Source organism: Hemitrygon akajei, chromosome 2 (assembly GCF_048418815.1).
Source record: "Hemitrygon akajei chromosome 2, sHemAka1.3, whole genome shotgun sequence".
Classification (NCBI taxonomy): domain Eukaryota; kingdom Metazoa; phylum Chordata; class Chondrichthyes; order Myliobatiformes; family Dasyatidae; genus Hemitrygon; species Hemitrygon akajei.
In genome coordinates, this window is record NC_133125.1 from 190,876,852 (window position 1) to 190,889,911 (window position 13,060).

At 44.7% G+C, this 13,060-nt stretch overlaps 1 protein-coding gene across 2 annotated transcripts in view; it reads left to right on the plus strand.

Annotated features, from left to right (window-relative positions):
* The window catches only part of atf6b (activating transcription factor 6 beta), a 98,145-nt gene that overhangs the window by 37,828 nt on the left and 47,257 nt on the right, over positions 1-13,060 (plus strand). Inside the window, exons 7-8 of one of the 2 annotated variants that reach the window (XM_073033830.1) lie at positions 1,482-1,702; positions 8,890-9,075. In XM_073033830.1, coding sequence (XP_072889931.1) covers positions 1,482-1,702; positions 8,890-9,075 — 407 coding nt within the window. The remainder of the gene's footprint in view (positions 1-1,481; positions 1,703-8,889; positions 9,076-13,060) is intronic. The other variant, XM_073033839.1, reaches the window with a different exon arrangement.

Sequence of the window (13,060 nt, forward strand, 5' to 3'; positions counted from 1 at the left end):
CACCACCCTCTGAGTGAAACCATTCATCAGGTTTCCCTGAAATATTTTGTCTTTCACCCTTAACCCATGACCTCAGCTTCTGGTCTCAGCCAACATCATGTGAAAACTTCGAATCAGTAGAAGCCCTGATGAAGGGTCTCGGCCTAAGGCATCAATTGTTTATTCATTTCCATGGGTGCTGAGTTCCTCTAGAACTTTGTGTGTGTGCGTGTGTGCGTGCGTGAGAGAGAGAGAGAGAGAGAGAGAGACTCTGGATTCCGGCATCTGCAGAATCTCGTGTTTATCAGTAGAAATAGCCTGCTTGTATTTATGCTATCTATACCTCTCATAACTTTGCATATATCAAAATCTCTCTTTGTTTCAGGGAATAAAGTCCTAACCTATTCCCTGTAACTCAGGTCCTGAAGTCTCAGAAACATCCTTGAAAATTTTCTTCTAGGGTGTTCATTAAGATCATTTGTGACCTGTCTCTATATCTTGACTTTTCATCAAGGATCAACTTTTACCTACAGTACTGTACAAAAGTCTTTGGCATATGTAAGACATAGGAGCAGAATTAAGCCATTCAGCCCATCGAATCTGCTGCACCATTCCATCACGGATGATCCGAGATCCCACTCAACCCCATATACCTGCCTTCTCGCCATATCCTTTGATGCCCTGACAGATTAGAAAACAATCAACTTCCACTTTAAATATACCCATGGACGGCCTCCACCACAGTCTGTAGCAGAGCATTCCACAGATTCACCAGACTCTGGCTAAAACAATTCCTCCCTGCCAAGGTTGCTCCTCACTTTTGAGGCTGTGTCCTCTAGTTGTGGATACCCCCACCGTAGCTATGATGCCTAAGGCTTTTGCACAGTACTGTAGTAATTTTATGTACCGCACTGTACTGCTGCCACAAGAAACATTCATGATGTATGTGATTTTGATATAGGTCTCCAGAGAGACATTCAGTAATGATCAGTAAACCAGTTGGTTGGGATCAAATGCTCTTGCCCGGTGTCGCAGGGCTGGGCTGGGCTGCGTGTGCCTGCATCTGTCACCCCCCACCCTGGCACTCCTTCTCTGCCACTTGTCCCAGCACTTCATCCTCGGCTTTCCTACCATCCTTTGCTCCCGCCAGATTCTCCGCTCCATGTCGACAAGTACAGAATTGTGCAAGACGTACTGGTTAGTAGGTTAATTGGTCATTGCAGATTATCCCGGATATTTCTACAGATGTACTGTCGACAGCATTCGAACTGGCTGCGGCGTCACTGTCTAATTCGGCTATGGTTAAAGAGATGCGTTTGCTGACGGTGCAGTTCCACACCATCACTCTAAATAACATAAAATATTCTGGGTTAGCAGGAATCTGTCACTCACCTAGAGAAGGTGAGAAGCTGGAAGGCCGAGATGTTTAGATGTGAATATTGGTGGGATACCATTCCAGAGGGAAGCTTGTACTGAACGCCCTCTCTGTCTCTCCCTCCCAGCAGTGTCACGGCAGTCAGTGGTGCTCTCCCAGTCGGACCTGGTGAGAATCCCAGTGCAGGGGCTACTCAAGGTTCCAGCAGCGAATGGGGCCATCAACGGGATTTCTACCAACTGCAAGCGGCCCACCACTGTTGCCAATGGGATTGGCATCAACAAGTCTGCCACCAAACCAATCATCCCTGCGCCAACACATACCGGAAGCAACTCTTCGGAGATTGACGTGAGTACAGGAGCCGGTGCAGTGCGGACCTACGAACACGGTTGCGGTTTCAGTAGTCGTGTGCCATTTCAGATTGGACAAGCTTCACTTTGGAGCTCTTCTCAACCTTCAAAGAAAATCAATTATCAAATCACATTTATGTCACTGTGTACAAACCTGACATTTGTTTCCTAGTAGTCACTCACAGTAAATACAGAGAAACAAAAAAAAACACAAGCAAAATAATAAACAAGCCAGCAAACAATAAATATCAGGAGCATGGGTGAAGTGTGCTGAAAGTGACACCGTAGGTTGTGGAAACAGTTCAGTGATGAGGTGAGTATAGACGTCCCCACTGGTTCAAGAGCATGGTAGTTGAGGGGTAATAACAGTTTCTGGACCTGGTGGCGTGGATCCTAAAGTTCCTGTACCTCCTCCTCGATGGCAGGAGTGGGAAGAGAGCACGTCCCCCTGGTTGGTGGGGGGTCACTGAGTCAGTTCAGTGCTGATGGCTGCAGGCCACAGTCACTGAGTCAGTTCAGTGCTGAGGGAGTGCTGATGGCTGTGGGCCACAGTCACTGAGTCAGTTCAGTGCTGAGGGAGTGCTGATGGCTGTGGGCCACAGTCACTGAGTCAGTTCAGTGCTGAGGGAGTGCTGATGGCTGCGGGCCACAGTCACTGAGTCAGTTCAGTGCTGAGGCGAGTAAAGCCTCATGGAATACTGAGCTAAATACCAGTTTGTCTTTCACCCTTCATCTCGCCGCCTTAATTTTTAAATTCTGGCTCAGCACTTAAATGGGCTAAGCATTCACTTGCTTTTTGCTCTTGGTCCTGTGTCCCGTCACTTCAATCTGGCCTGAATTTTCAATCGAGTCCGAAGTCCGATAGCTGCCATGGCCGTACCTACATCCTTCACTGAAACAGAATCAGGTTTAATATCACCAGCAGATGTTGTGAAATGTGTTATCTCTGGCAGCAGTACACTGATTATATAGAAAAAGCGGTGAATTACAGTAAGTGAACGCTTTACAATGACCTGGTTTTCTACATTAATTACTCATGAAATGTGGCCTGATCTTCATCTAAGTGATAATAGACAATCACAATCTGCCTAAACTGGTAACATACAAATATTGTACTTTTAATGTCTTCATTGAACACATTGTTTAATCATTCACAGTTCAGGCTGGAAAATGTTTGTGAACCCTTGTATTTAATAATTGGTAAAACCTCCTTCAGCAGCAAATAACCTTCACCAAACTTTTCCTGCAGCTGCTGATCAGATTTGCACAACAGTGAGGAGGAATTGTAGACCATTCCTCCATTTAAAAAAAATTGTTTCAATTCATCAATATTTCTGGAATGCCTTGCATGAACAGCTCTCTTCAGCTCTGGCCACAGCATCTCATTTGGGTTCTGGTCTGGACTCTGACTTGGCCGTTCCAAGACACTAATTTCCTTCTTTTTAAGCCGTTCTGTTGTTGATTTACTCTTGTCTTTCAGATCATTGTCTTGTTGCATCATCCAACTTTTATAAGCGTCAGGTCACAGACCATTACCCTGTCATTCTCCTGTAAACTGCCTTGATACAATTTAGAATTCATTGTTCCCTAAACAATTGAATTGAATTGACTTTATTTCTTACATCTTTACATTATGTCTCTGTCTAAATGTGTTATGTGCAATCATAGTAATTTATAATAAATAGAACAGCCAATGTAACATAGAATAGAAATACATTCAAATCAGCGTGAGTTAATCAGTCTGATGGCTTGGTGGAAGGAGCTGTCCCGGAGTCTGTTGGTCCTGGCTTTTATGCTGCAGTTTCCCGGATGGTAGCAGCTGGAGTGGTTTGTGGTTGGGGTGACTCGGGTCACCAATGATCCTTTGGGCTCTTTATAAATGTCCTTAATCATGGGAAGTTCACAACAGGGCTGTCCGCACCACTCTGTGCAGAATCCTGTGATTAAGAGAAGTACAGTTCCCATACCAGGCAGTGATGCAGCCAGTCAGGATGCTCTCCATTGTGCCCCTATAGAAAGTTCTTAGGATATGGAGGCCCATACCAAACTTCCTCAACCATCTAAGATGAAAGAGGTGCTGTTGTGCCTTTTTCACCACACAGCTGGTGTGTACAGACCACATGAGGTCCTTGGTGATGTGGATGCCGAGGAACTTAAAGCTGTTCACCCTCTCAACCCCAGATCCATTGATGTCAATAGGGGTTAGCCTGTCTCCATTCATCCTGTAATCCACAACCAGCTCCTTTGTTTTTGAGACATTGAGGGAGAGGTTGTTTTCTTGACACCACTATGTCAGAGAGATGACTTCTTCCCTGTAGGCCACCTTGTTATTGTTTGAGATTAGGCCAATCAATGTAGTGTTGTCAGCAAATTTAATTAGCAGATTAGAGTTGTGGATATACAGAGAGTAAACACAGTCACAGTCATGGATATACAGAGAGTAAAGGAGGGGCCTTAGTACACAGCCCTGAGGGGGCTCCTGTGTTGATAGTCAGAGGGTTGGAGGTGAGGGAGCCCACTCTTACCATCTGCCAGCGATCTGACAGGAAGTCCAGGATCCAGCTGCACAAGGCCGAGGTCTCTGAGCTTCTTGTTGAGCCTGGAAGGAACTATGGTGTTGAATGCTGGACTGCAGTCCAAGAACAGCATTCTCACATAGGCATCCTTCTTCTCCAGATGTTTAAGGACAGTATGTAGAGCTGTGGCTGTTGCATCGTCTGTCAATCAGTTGTGCCGATAGGCGGATTGTAGGGGGTCCAGTTTGGATGGTAGCAAGCTGCAGATGTAATCTTTGACCAGCCCCATAAAAGCATTTGCTTATTATTGAGGTGAGTGCAACAGGATGCCCGTTGTTTAAGCTGTCCAGGTCCTGAGGCAACAAAGCAGCCCCAAACCATGATGCTCCTCCCACCAAGCTTCACAGTGGGATGAGGTTTTGGTGTTGGTGTGCTGTACCCTTTTTTCCTCCAAACATATTAGTGTGCATTTCTGTCAGAAAGTTCTACTTTTGTTTCATCTGTCCACGGGACATTGTCCCAGAAGTGTTGTAGAACATCCGGGTGGACTTTTACAAGCTTGAGATGTGCAGTAAGGTTTTCTTTTGGAGAGCAATGGTTTCCTCCATGGTGTCCTTCAACAAACACCATTCTTGTTCATTGTTTTGCTTATAGTGGACACATGGACAGAGACTTTAGCAAGTTCTAGAGATTTCTGCAGGTCTTTTGCTGTTCCCCTTGAGTTCTTTTTCACCTCCTTCAGCATTGCACGTTGAGCTCTTGATGTGATCTTTGCAGGATGCCCATCCCCAGGGAGAGTAGCAACAGTACTGAGTTTCCTCCATTTGGAGACAGTTTCTCTCACCTTGGACTGATGAACACTCGGGTCTTTAGAAATGCTTTTCTAGCCTTTTCCATCTTCATGCATCTCTACAATTCTTCTTCTGAAAGTTGTTTTGATCGAGGCACGATGCACATAAACAGATCTCTCTTGAGAAGAGCAGGCTCTGTCAGTAACCTAACTTTGTTTGTCTGTTTTATAGGTCAGGCACCTCTACAACCCACAACTTCATTCATCTCATCTCATTGATTGGATTTCCTGATTCCAAATAGCTTTTATAGAAGGCATTACCCCAGAGGTTCACATACTCTTTTGAACCTAGACTGTGATTGTTTAAATGGTGCACTCAGTATTGATGAGAGGAAATACAATTGTTTGTGTTAGTTTTGGCAGATTGTTTGTCTATTATTGTGACTTAAATGAAGATCAGACTATATGAGTAATTAATGGAGTAAACTAGGTAATTGCAAAGGATTCACAAACCTTTTCTTGCAACTGTATATTACATAGTTAAATTAAAAATAGTGCAAAAACAGAAATAATTTAAAAAGTGCAGTAGCGTTCATGGGTTCAGTGTCCATTTGGAAATCAGATGGCAGAGGGGGAGAGGTTGTTCCTGAGTAGCTCAGTGTGTGCCTTCAGACTCCTGTACCTCCTTCCAGACACTGCCTGTCTGAGGCACTGCTCCTTGAAGATGTCTTGAACACTATGAACCCATGATGGAGCTGACGAATTTTACAACCTTCTGTAGCTTCTTTCGATCCTATGCAGTGCCCCACACCATACCAGATGGTGATGCAGCCTGTCAAAATGTTCTCCACAGTACATCTGTAGAAGTTTTCAAGTGTTTTAGGTGGCAAACCAAATATCCTCAAACTCCTAATGAAATATAGCTGCGGTCTTGCCTTTTCTGTGGCTGCATCGATACTTTGGGACCAAGTTAGATCATCAGAGATATTGACACCCAAGGACTTGAAATTGCTCACCTTCTCCACTTCTGATCCCCCTGAAGATCAGTTTGTGTTCCCTCATCTTACCCTTTCTGAAGTTCACAATCAGCTCTTTGGTCTAACTGATGCTGAGTGCAGGGTTGTACTACGACACCACTCAACTAGCTGGTAGATCTTGCTCCTGTACACCCTCTCATCTCCATCTGAGATTCTGCCAACAATGGTTGTGTCTTCAGCAAATTTATAGATGGCATTTGAGCTCTGACTAGCCACATAGTCATGGATATACAGAGAGCAGAGCAGTGGGCTAAGCACACGTCCCTGAGGTGCGCCAGTGTTGATTGTCAGCGAGGAGGAGATGTTATTACCAATCCGCATAGATGGTGGTCTCCTGGCTAGGGATCCAATTGCAGAGGGAAGTACAGAGGCCCAGGTTCTGTAGCTTTTCGATCAAGACTTTGGGAATGAACAGCATCCTGACACAGGTGTTTGTATTGTCCAGGTGATCTAGGGCCACGTGAAGAGCCATTGAGATTGTGGCTGCTTTAGACCTATTGTGGCAATAGGCAAGTTGCAGTGGGTCAAGGTCCTTGCTGAGGCAGGAGTTGATTCTAGCCATGAGCAACCTCTCAAAGCATTTCTATAAGACCATAAAATATAGGCCCATTGAGTCTGCTCCGCTGTTTCGTCCTCTCAGCCCCAATCTCCTGCCTTCTCCCCGTATCCCTTCATGTCCTGACCTATCAAAAATCTGCCTTAAATGTGCATAAAGTCCTCCACAGCTGCCTGTGGCAAAGAGTTCCACAGATTTAACACTGTCTGCCTAAAGAAATTCCTCCTCATCTCCATTCTAAAAGACACCCTTCTATCCCTGAGGCTGTGTCCTCTGGTCTGAGACTCTCCCACCATCGGAAACATCCTCTCCACATCCACTCTATCTGTGTTCTCTGGTCTGAGACTCCCCCACCTTCAGAAACATCCTCTCCACATCCACTCTTATCTGTGTCCTCTGGTCTTAGACTCTCCCACCATCGGAAGCATCCTCTCCACATCCACTCTTATCTGTGTCCTCTGGTCTTAGACTCTCCCACCATCGGAAGCATCCTCTCCACATCCAATCTATCTGTGTCCTCTGGTCCTAGAATCTCCCACCATCAGAAGCATCCACTCTATCTGTGTCCTCTGGTCCTAGACTCCCCCACTATAGGAAACATCCCCTCCACATCCACTCTATCTGTGTCCTCTGGTCCTAGACTCCCCCACTATAGGAAACATCCTCTCCACATCCACTCTATCTGTGTCCTCTGGTCCTAGACTCCCCCACTATAGGAAACATCCCCTCCACATCCACTCTATCTGTGTCCTCTGGTCCTAGACTCCCCCACTATAGGAAGCATCCTCTCCACATCCACTCTATCAAGGCTTTTCAATATTCAATATGATTTAATGAGACCCTCTTTCATTCTTCAGAATTCTAGTGAATACAGGCCCAGAGCCATCAAATGCTCTTCATATGACAAGCCATTCAATCCTGGAATCATTCTCATGAATCTCCTTTGAACACACTCCAGTTTCAGCTCATCCTTTCTAAGATAAAAGGACCAAACCTGCTCACAATACTCCAAGTGAGGTCTCACCAGTGCTTTATGAAGTTTCAACACTTCATCCTTCGCTTTTATGTTTTAGTCCTTTTGAAGTGAATGCTAACATTACATCTGCCTTCCTCACCATAGACTCAACCTGCAAGTTAACGTTTAGAGATTTCTGCACAAGGACTCCCAAGTCTCTTTGACCCTCAGTTTTTTGTATTTTCTCTCCATTTAGAAAATGTCAACTATTTCATTTCTTTTACCGAAGTGCATGACCATACACTTCAGGACACTGTATTCCATATGCCATTTCTTTGCCCGTTCTTGTAATCTGTCTAAGTCCTTCTGTGGCTTCTCTACTTTCTCAAAAATACCTGCCCCTCCACCTATCTTCATATTGTCTGCCAACTTTTTAACAAAGCCATCAATTCCATCCTCCAAATAATTGACATACAATGTTAAAAGAAGTGGTCCCAACACAGACCCCTGTGGAACACCACTAGTCACTGGCAGCCAGCCAAAAAAGGCTCCCTTTATTCCCACTCTTTGCCTTCTGCCAGTCAGCCACTGCTTTCTCCATGCTGGAATCTTTCCTGGAATACCATGGGCTGGTAGCTTGTGAAGCTGCCTCGTGTGACATCTTGTCAAAGGCCTTCTGAAAATCTAAGTACGCAGCATCAACCTATTCTCCTTTGTCTATCCTACTTGTTATTTCTTCAAAGAATTCCAACAGATTTAAAATAGGCCATGCTGACTAGAACCTATTTTATCACGTGCTTCCAAGTACCCTGAGACCTCATCCTTAATCATCTCCAACATCTTCCCAACCACTGAGGTCAGACTAACTGGCCTGTAGGTTCCTTTCTTCTGACTCTCTCCCTTCTTGTAGAGTGGAGTGACATTTGCAGTTTTCCAATTCTCCGGGACCATTCCAGAATCTAGTGATTCTTGAAAGATCATTACCATAGATGTGAGCGCTGCTGGACGATAATCATTAAAGCAGCTCACACTACTCTTCTTGGGAACTGGTATAATTCTTACCTTATTGAAGCAGGTGGGAACCTGCTCTCGAGAGTTCACCAAATCCTTCAGGATATCACAAAAACAGCAGATCATACAGATGGTTCAAAAGCACAACTCCCAGAGGGAATTTACAGGCTGTGGATTGCAGTGATCATGGTGCAGAAAAAGTACATTTATTAGAATAGTTTGTAGTTTTGTTAGTTGCCCACAAAACATCACGTCTCGCCAGCACTGTCTCGGGCTGGTGGGCTTGACTCCGTCGTCCATGCGTTGCTTCCTCTCCACAGATAAAGCTGCTGAAACGTCAGCAGAGGATGATCAAGAACCGGGAGTCGGCCTTCCAGTCTCGCAAGAAGAAGAAGGAGTACCTGCAGGGTCTGGAGAGCAAGCTGCGTGAGGCACTCAGCGAGAACGAGAAGCTCAAGCGCGAGAACACACTGCTCAAGAAGAAGCTCGACAGCATTGTTTCAGAGGTGAGGTTTGAGCCAAAAACTGTAAGTTCTGCTTCTCCGCTTGTCCTCTGTTCCACTGAAGAAACACATGCACACACCCCCCACCCGCCCATACCTGGAGAAACTCAGTAGCTCAGGCAGCATCTATGGAGGGGAATAAATAGTCGACTTCTCGGGCCAAGACCTTTCATCACTAATAACCTAACTGTGTAACGCAGTAGTGAGAAAAGCACACGCAATCTGAATTCCACAGACTCTCCACCCTCGTTTTAAGTGGCTGTGCCAAAAATACAACTGGCACACTTTCCATTTCAGGGGAGTGTTAGCAAGGAATGAGTGTTGGGAGGGAGCTGGCAGAGTCTTCCCTAGGCTGCAGAGGTTTTTGAGGTACTCCTCGTGTAAAGTGTACGTAGGGTAGAAGTTATTGCCGAGGGACTGTAAGGCTACCAGGTCCCTGTATGAATGCCTGGGTTTTCCGGAGCCCTCAAGTACCTCCAAGTGTTTTTTTCTCGTTGTGAACATAGATATCATCGTGGCAAGCAGTCAAACATTTCCTGATTTGTCAGTGGAACTGTTACTTTGACTTCTGGTGGAGGTTGTTGGGCACCTTGTGCTGTTTGACTTCACTTCCAGAAATAATGATGGGAGTCTTCCCTGTGCATGCTGGGAAAGAGAGGCAACTAGCGGCGCTGCGTCTCAAGAAATCACACAAGGGGAATTAAACCAAGTGAAGAATTGAATTGAGAATTCACTGGAAGTGTGAATGCCCCATGAACAGATGGTTACGGACAGAAAGTACAGTATGGTTCAGGCCCTCCCACCCAATGAGCCCGCGCCGCCCAATTACACCCATGTGACCCATCTACCTACCAACCTGTGTGTCTGTGGAACGTGGAAACTCACACAGCCACGACAAGAACGTACAGACCCATAACTGAAGGCCAATGTAACATGTTTCGTTCATCCCCCTTTGAACATGAGTGTTATCCACTCTCTCTCACCATGTTAAGGACAGACAGCTTCCCTCTCACATTCACCAAACTGAGCCTCCTCGCCTTTTTCCACATTATGTTCCATGGGCCAAGTCTCCACCCCCCCCCCCCCCCCCCCAATAACCCAGTCCACTTGTCTATTTCTCCTCATATCCTCCTCTCTCCACAATTCTACCCCGGACTTGCATAATCAGCAAACTTGGAAATGTGGTATTTGATACCCGATCCCACCCACAGACACCGGTGAGCACCAGCCGCTGTTCGCTGCAGTCTTCTCCTCTTTGCATTATGACTGATAACCAAGTCTTAATTCATATCGGTGTTTTGGTGTTAAGGCCATAAGAGATCATAAAACACAGGAGCAGAATTAGGCCATTCAGCTCATCAAGTCAGTTCTGCCGTTCCATTATGGATGATTTATTAACCGTCTCAGAACCTTTCTCCTGTCTTTTCCCTGTAACCTTTGACACCCTTACCAGCCAGGAACCTGTCAAACTCCACTTTGAATATACCCAACGACTTGGCCATCTGTGGCAATAAACAGCCATCAACAACAGCCATCTGTGGCAATAAATTCCACATACTTACCACCCTCTAGTTAAGAAATTTCTCATCTCCATTGTAAATGTTTATCCCTCTATTCTGAGGCTGTGTCCTCTGGTCCTAGACACCCCCACTATAGAAAACGTCCTCTCCATGTCCACTCTATCTGGGCCATTCAATATTCAATATGTCTCATTGAGATTCCACCCCCCCCCCCACCTTCTTATAAACTCCACTGAGTGCAGGCCCAGAGCCATCAAGTGCTTTTCATAAGTTAACCATTTCATTATTCTCTTGAACATCCTCTGGACCTTCTCCAATGCCAAAGCATCCTTTCTTAAATAAGGGGCCCAAAACTACTCTCAATACTCCAAATGCAGTCTAACCAAAGTCTTAGGAAGCCTCAGCATTACATCTTTGCTTTTAGATAGATAGATAGATAGATAGATACTTTATTCATCCCCATGGGGAAATTCAACTTTTTTTTCCAATGTCCCATACACTTGTTGTAGCAAAACTAATTACATACAATACTTAACTCAGTAAAAAATATGATATGCATCTAAATCACTATCTCAAAAAGCATTAATAATAGCTTTTAAAAAGTTCTTGATCCTTTCCATACCACCAACTTGACCTGCAAGTTAACCTTTAAGGAATCCTGCATGAAGACTCACAAACCCTTTGCACCTCTGATTTTTTTAAAAATTTTCTTCGTGTTTAGAATATAGTCAATGCCTTTATTTTCTCTACCAAAGTGCATGACCATACAATTTGCTACACTATATACCAATTACTTGCCTAATCTCCCAATCTGTCTCCCTGCTTCCTCAACACTACCTGCCCCTCCATCTCTCTCATCTGCAAACTTGGCCACAAAGCCACCAATTCCATCATCCAAATCGTTGACATATAACGTGAAAACACCTACCCCTGCGGAACGTAACTAGTAACCGGCAGCCAACCAGAAAAGACTCCCATTATTCCCACTCTCTGCCTCCTGCCATTCAGCCAGTCCTCTATCCATGCTGGTGTCGTTCCTTTAATACCATGTTAAGCAACCTCATATACAGCACCTTGTCAAAGGCCTTCTGAAAGTCCAAGTAAACTACATCCACTGACTCTGCTTTGTCTATCCTGCCTGTTAATTCCTCAAAGAATTCCAACAGATTTGTCAGACAAATCTGAAGGACAGCTTGCTGATTTTGGCCTATTTTGCCATGTCCCTCCAAGTACCCCAAAACCTCCTCCTTAATAATGGACTCCAACATCTTCCCACTGAAGTCAGGCTAATTTGCTTTCATCTACCTTACCTCCCTTAAGGAATGGAGTGACATTTGCAACTTTTCAGTCCTCAACAACTATTCCAGAATCTAGTGATTCTTGAAATGCCTCCATAACAGCCTCTTTCAAAACCGTGGGGTATCGTCCATCTGTCCCAGGTGACTTATCCACGTTCAGACCTCTCAACTTTCTAAGTACCTTCTCCTAAGTAATAGCAATGGCACTCACTTCTTCCCTCTGACACTCTCAAATTTCTGGCATATTGCTAGTGCTTTCCACAGTGAAGAGTGATGCAAAATACATATTAAGTTCATCTGCCATTTCTTGGTCACCCATTACTACCTCTTCAGGATCATTTTCCAGCGCTCCGATATCCACTCTTGCCTTTCTCTTTCTCTTTATATATCTGAAAAAAACTTTTATATTGTTGGCTAGCATATTTCATTGTTTATCTCCTTATGGCTTTTTCAGTTTCCATCTGCCAGTTTGTAAAAGCTTCCCAATCCTTTAACTTCCAGCTATTTTTTGCTGTTTTATATGCCGTCTCTTTTGATTTAACGCTGCCTGTTGATTCCTTTGTCAGCCACAGTTGCATCATTCTTCCCTTAAAATGTCTTCATCTTTGGGGTGCATCTATGCTGCATCTTTCGAATTACCCCCAGAAACTCCAGCCATTGCTGTTCTGTCGTCATCCCTACTAGTGTCACCTTCCGATCAATTTTGGCCAGTTCCTGTCTCGTACCTTCGTAATTCCCTTTACTTATAGTTCAACTTTGGCTTCTCCTACAAACCTGTAGGGTGAATTCTGTCATATTATGTTCTGTCTCTCCTGAGGGTTCCTTCAAATTTCTATTCAAATCTAGTTCACTGCACAACACTCGATCTAGAATTACCTTTCCTCTTGTGAGCTCAACTACAAGCTGCTCTTAAAAAGTCATCTGATAGGTATTCTACACATTCCCTCTCTTGGGATCCAGCACTAACCTGATTTTCCCAATTTTCCTGCACACTGAAATTCCCTATCATAGCATTGCCCTTTTTATATGCCCTTTCTGTCTCCCATTATAATTTGTACCCCACATCCTGGCTGTAATGTTATCCACAATTCCCTGTGTTTTGCTTCACATTTTTTGAACTTTTTCTGCCATTTTTCTGCTGAGCTGTGCATCCAGCGCAGTAACAGACCC